Source organism: Cannabis sativa, chromosome 1 (assembly GCF_029168945.1).
Source record: "Cannabis sativa cultivar Pink pepper isolate KNU-18-1 chromosome 1, ASM2916894v1, whole genome shotgun sequence".
Lineage (NCBI taxonomy): Eukaryota > Viridiplantae > Streptophyta > Magnoliopsida > Rosales > Cannabaceae > Cannabis > Cannabis sativa.
Window position 1 is genome coordinate 30,118,644 of NC_083601.1, and position 6,169 is coordinate 30,124,812.

Sequence of the window (6,169 nt, forward strand, 5' to 3'; positions counted from 1 at the left end):
TGGAGAAATACTATGTTCTTTCCAGAACATTGGTTAAAGTAAAGCTCAGGTTGGATGCATGGAGTATGCATCGGAAGGGACCGATATTGAACTTTGACTTAGATTTAATTAAACTTACCGTAAAATCTATTCAAGTCAATATCGCCAAGTTGATCCTAGATCAAATGATCTTAATCCTGTTATGATTAGGCTCAATCTTGAAAGGCTATTCGTGTTCCTTTGAATTGTTAGTTAAGCCTACTTTTAGGTCAGGGTGATACATACTTTTTGGGAACACGGTAGTGCAATTGAGTGGGAGCGCTAGCATAAACATGGAATCTATAGCTTCTATCTGGCAAATAGCAAGCAAAGGATGATTTCCTTCGAGCTTGACCAAACGAAAATAAATGGTGGAGATCTCATTTCACATAAGCTGAAATATCATTTATACAGGGTCAAGTGTTTTAAGGATAAAATACATAGTAGGGTGTTACGGTAATTTAATCCCTTTACTGTGTAGATCATTCATATAGAGGATCATTGATCACATTAGGATTATAACAATGGATAACTAATGATGTGTCTATATGGTGGAACATATAGAGCATTCTATATACTGAGAGTGCAATTCTAAGTTCTATGCGTGGATTCAACGAAGAATTAATAAGTTAGTGAATTTTAGTGCTAAATTCTTGATCTACTTATTGGAAGCTCGGTTATATAGACCCATGGTCCCCCCACTAGTTGAGATAATATTGCTTGTAAGACTCATGTAATTGGTTTTGATTAATCAATTATAATTCACGAATTAGACTATGTCTATTTGTGAAATTTTCACTAAGTAAGGGCGAAATTGTAAAGAAAGAGTTAATAGGGGCATATTTGTTAATTATGATACTTTGTATGGTTCAATTAATAAATATGATAAATGACAATATTATTTAATAATTATTTATAGTTATTAAATAGTTAGAATTGGCATTTAAATGATTGAATTAGGAAATTGGCATTTTTGAGAAAATCAGATACAAAAGGTGGTAAAATTGCAAAATTGCAAAAATCAAGGCCCAGTCCACCTAGCCAGGGCCGGCCACCTATGTTATCTTTTTTAAATGATTTTTTCATTATTTTAATGCCATATAATTCAAATCTAACCCTAGTGGAATGCTATAAATAGATAGTGAAGGCTTCAGGAAAATTACACTTTCTGAATCAGAAAAACCTGAGCCTCCACTCTCTTCTCTAGCCGCCACTCTCTCTCTCTATTCTTCCTCTATATGTTCTTGGTGTTCATATATTCATATATTTATTTTTCTAGGGCAAGACTTTTGATCAATACCCAAAACTTATCCGAAAAAGAAAAACCTAAATTTTCAATCGATATTGGAGAAAAGAAAAAGAAAATCAAGGTTCAACCTTTTCAGTTTCTTGTGATAGAGTCTTCAAGCCTAACCAAGTAATTCTAAATAATATCAGCAAAGTCGAAAATTGAAATTTGTAGGAGAAAATCCAAACCTGAATTTCTATGATCGTGTCAAAATATATAGTGTTCAAAACCCTAAACGTATACAAAAGAAAGAAAATTGGAAGAATAAAGTTAAGATGTTGAAAACATCGGAATAAAATTTGAATATATGAATATTGGTGGAGTTGGTTTCGATAAAGAGAGTTTGGGGTGGATTGTGGTTAGAGTTTTTTTAGGAAAGATTTTAGGGGTCATCGTTTATTTATTTATTTATTTTTTGAAGGAAGGGGTCATCGTTTATTTTAATTTTATTAAATATTTTTATTTAATTGGTTATTTTGTTGATAGATTAACGTGAGTTAACTTTAACAGAATCAATTTGTTATTTTGTCTATACATTAACGTGAGTTAACTTTAACGGAATAAAAAATTAATTATGGATATTCTGTTAAAGAATGGTATATTCTGTTAAAATAAACAGATAACCCAAAAAGAATCGTTAAATCAAGAATTGCCGTTAAATAGGCATTTTTAATATATAAAGATATATATATATATATGATGTATGTTCTAACAAATATCATTTATAAATATTGAATAATAATAATGCAGATGAAGATACCTATTCGTATTTTGTACAATGGATATTGGGTTGAGAATGAAAGTTATGTGCATTACAAGATTAAGATAATCTTGTTTGATGAAGATGTGGACATTTCATACCATTGGTTTGTTGACCAAATATGTAAAGAGTTTGGATTGGATTCCACAAAGAAAAGTAGAATGCAAATCTATTCAAAAATTGATTCAAACTACTACAATCACAAATATATCCAAATTGAAAATGATGACACTTTAAATGTGTTTCTCTACTTAATCAAAAACAACCCTGATTTTAATAAGTCTCCTATTGTGGTACATTGGAGTGACCCCGAAATTTATCAAATATTTTTTCTCTGCTAGCATGAGGTGCTTGCTTTTTATTTATTATTTGTATCAAGATTTTAAATTTAGAACGATTTTAAGTGGTGATAGTGGTTAATCGTGAACACATTTATGATTCTACAATTTAACACATTGTTCTATGTTGTGTAATCCTTTGAAAGTTTTGGATGTTAAGCTTCAGTTCCATGACTTTAAATGATTTATGATGATCACACACTTGTTTATTCTATTTAGATGTGATATATTGGTATATCCTATTACCAAACTGTTTATATATTGAATTGCTTGCTTTTAAAATGTATTTATTATGTATATCTTTATTTTAAGATTTTCAATTTAAAATTTAGTGAGTACTTATTTATTTATTTATTTATTTTGAAAGAAGACTGCATTGGCTTATTTGAGAACAATGAGTTTGTAAGTGCCATTGTCATTGCCAAGTATTGATATTCTAAAAAAAAAATGTTTTTCGTTGCATTGTCCTCTCGTACATACATGCTGTAACTGTTTCTGTTGTGTTTCTTCTTTTGTTTTGCAATTCGAATTTTGGTTCATGATTTTTTTTTTATTTTCTAATTATGCTATTCCTTGATGCCAAATTTAATCCTTGGTATAATACTCAGTTGAGTTTTGTCAATTTGCCCTTGTGAACGAGGAAAATTTAGGGAATATTTCCTAATCTAAAGATTTCAATGCTAGTTTTTTGGACATTTGAGAACTAGTGTTATGTAGTTTGAGCTATTTTTTTTAGCTCAATCTTTTGGCTATGAGTTAGTAAATTTTTGGAAAATATTATAACACAGCTGGCGCCCTTTTGGTTAAAACGTCTCATTTTCTCTTTCTCTGGTCAAGAATAAATATATGAAATCACATTGAGTTATACATATGTCACACATATAACTCAAATAATAGCCTAAATAAATTTGTTCTGCCTTTGCAGAGCAACATACCCACGTTATAACACATTTATTTACAAATGTAAGCTAGCTTAGCTATGTTTATATAGTTTGAGAATATGAACGACAATATTCTCTCTTTCTAATCGTATTGTATGTATCATGCAACTCTTTTAAAGCTTTTAGCTACTTCATATTTATCATTATAATGGGTTTATGACATATTTATCATTATAATGGGTTTATGAAGTAGGATCATTGAATTTGAAATTTTTTCTTAACTATAGAATATTAATAATATTAGCTTAACTTTAGGTACAAAAAATTAAAATGAACGTAGTAAATATTACAAAAATAAAAAATATAAAATTGCATTAAATTATAATAAAGTTTAAAAAAGATTTAATCAGGAAATCCAAATAATAATTTAGTTCTCTCTAACCAATTTCAATTGCAATCAATTGCCTCGGTTTTTTGTTTCTTGGCTATAAAAGTTGATTTACAGTCAAACTATTAATAACTATTTTTTATCGTTTTGGGTAATCCTTCAAGTCTATTAAAAAGTGTTTTTCCAGCTTTTATATATGAAAACAGTAATTAAATACTCTTAACAGAAAAAAAATAATAGGACACAAACAAATTGTCAGCTCCACCAAAATTTCGAAGTATGGAATAAACTAGATTATCAAAAGTAGTACTCAAAACACCTAAATATTCAGTGAAGGATAATTAAACTGAAATATTTCCTCAAAAAACAAAAACAAAACAAAAGTAGAGCGTTGAAGTAGCTTATCATCTTGGAAATCAGGTGTTGGTGGCCCTGGTGTAGATCTGTTGACTGGAGTGAGCAGAAATCATCCTAATCAAACCCCTCGCCATCAAATCCTTGATTGCTCTGCGAGCTAGTGATCCATTAATCTGAATGCAAAATAATACAAAATATTAAATTTGAAGCAACACAAATTCCTTAATTCACACTACTAGCGTATTTTCTTTATTCTCTCAAAACTTAACTCCTAAAAATAGCTAACAAACTTGCACAATAGTTTGCCAATCACAACTCATTCCCCAAGCATATACTTCAAATCTTACTTACCAAAGAACAAAAATACTAAATACATATAGTTTGCAACCTAGAATATTTTAAAGAACATAATGCAGTTTCCAACCAAAATTGGAAAAATCCATTGCATGTACGCATTATAAGAATATCTTGTGTTATTTCTGTTCGCAACTATGCTTTCAAACAAGTAAAGATATGAACAGATGATACTAATCCACAAAAAGATTTCAAAAGCTATCCCCTTGAAGATATTCCACACACAAAAAGATTGAACCGCACAAACAAGTAAATAAACAAATTTAACAGGTGTGTTAGCATTGACAAACACAATTAACACCATTTTCTTTAATAACTTACCCTCAACCTATCAGACAAGATCGATGGAGTGATAAGCTTGTACTTGGGAGCTTCACTCAAAAGCTTGTCATAAGTTGCCTGGTCGAAGAGAACCATGTTGTTAACCTTCTCCTTTTGCTTACCCTTGCTCCATTTCTGCATAATGGAACATAAACAGTTTAAGTAATGCCTAATCATTATACAACCCAAGTAACTTCTGTGATAAAAGTTTATTATCCTCAGTATTAGTATTAAAAGAAAAAAGAATACCGACTGAAAAATAGAAACATTATGAGCAATTGAGCACTATGGTTTTCGAAAAAACATTAATTAAACAATTTTTAAAGGAATAATATGACATTTGTGGAAGGCTGGAAGCTCATGATACTAAAATATACAGTGAGCAACCATTAAGGGTGACCCAATGTAAAATGATAAGTTATTCTGATAATTTCACCTATGCTTGATCATTCCCCCAAAACATTCATTTATAAGTCACTTAAAAAAAAATCCCTAAACCAAAGACTCACTTAGATGTTTGAAAAAAAAAAGACATGAACTAGTTTAACAATCTACTACTAAAACATCATCTTGATGAATCTAACATTTAATAAAATTAGGCATTTATTGGCATAATACACTTCAAGCAGAATATATGACACAACTTAAACACTAGATCCTAGCGAGCCAGAAGCACTAAGCCGAATAATCAACTAAGAAAATCTTCAAACCCTAAAACCATAACAATACCTTCTTTTTCTGCTTGCCTCCCCCTGACTTAGCGGGCTTCGATGACGGTGGAGGAGCCTTTTCCTTCTTCGGCGCCTGCAATTGCAAATCAAAAACAAAACAAATAAATTAAATCATAAATTTCTGGAGAATAACGAAAGATATTAAGATTTTCCTGAAGCAAAAGAAACTTACCATTGCGATGTGGTTGAATCTACAGCTCCGGTTAAGATTATATCGCTACACGAGAGTGGAAAGCAGAGAACTGAACTATATATTTGGTTTTCGTAGGGTTTCATCTCTTATTAGGGTTTTGGGCCCAATTTTCATATGGGCTTTTGCCACCCTTTATTTCTTCGAATTATTTCATAAATATACAAAATTGACAAATTTTTTATATTTTTATGGATATGCTGTTTTTCTTTTATATTGGGAAACTTACAAAAATACTGAAATTTGGGTTAACTTTTACAAAAATACTGTCACACGGAAATCTTTACAAAAATACTGTGTTTTTATAAAACACCAGTAAAACAAAAAGCAGTATAACTCAAAACAACAGTAGAACACTAGTAAAACACTAGTAGAACACCAGTGAAACTTAACACAGTATACTGCAGTATGAAACTTATAAAAAAACACAGTAAAAAAGTAAAAAATACCGTCTGGCAGTATTTTTGTAAAAAAATGGCAAAAGTTAGTATACCATGTAAATTTCCCTTTATATTTTTAGGGATTTTATTTTATATTTTTACA

The 6,169-nt window shown here is 30.1% G+C and overlaps 1 protein-coding gene across 1 annotated transcript; it reads right to left on the minus strand.

Annotated features, from left to right (window-relative positions):
• Nucleotides 1–3,925: 3,925 nt before the first annotated feature.
• Nucleotides 3,926–5,763, minus strand: LOC115705800 (small ribosomal subunit protein eS25y). Its single transcript, XM_030633246.2, has 4 exons — nt 5,609–5,763; nt 5,435–5,509; nt 4,706–4,840; nt 3,926–4,203 (listed from the first exon to the last, which is right to left on the minus strand). The coding sequence occupies exons 1-4, from the start codon at nt 5,609–5,611 to the stop codon at nt 4,090–4,092; spliced, it is 327 nt and encodes a 108-aa protein (XP_030489106.1). The 5' UTR covers nt 5,612–5,763; the 3' UTR covers nt 3,926–4,089.
• Between the last annotated feature and the right edge of the window lie 406 nt (nt 5,764–6,169).

Bases quoted from the DNA above. Each gene is read 5' to 3' on its own strand.
- LOC115705800 (XM_030633246.2), bottom strand. The intron at 4,841-5,434 runs GTATTGTTATGG...TCCATTATGCAG, and splicing joins GAGGCAAGCAGAAAAAGAAG to AAATGGAGCAAGGGTAAGCA. The intron at 4,204-4,705 runs GTAAGTTATTAA...TTTTGCATTCAG, and splicing joins TCTTGTCTGATAGGTTGAGG to ATTAATGGATCACTAGCTCG.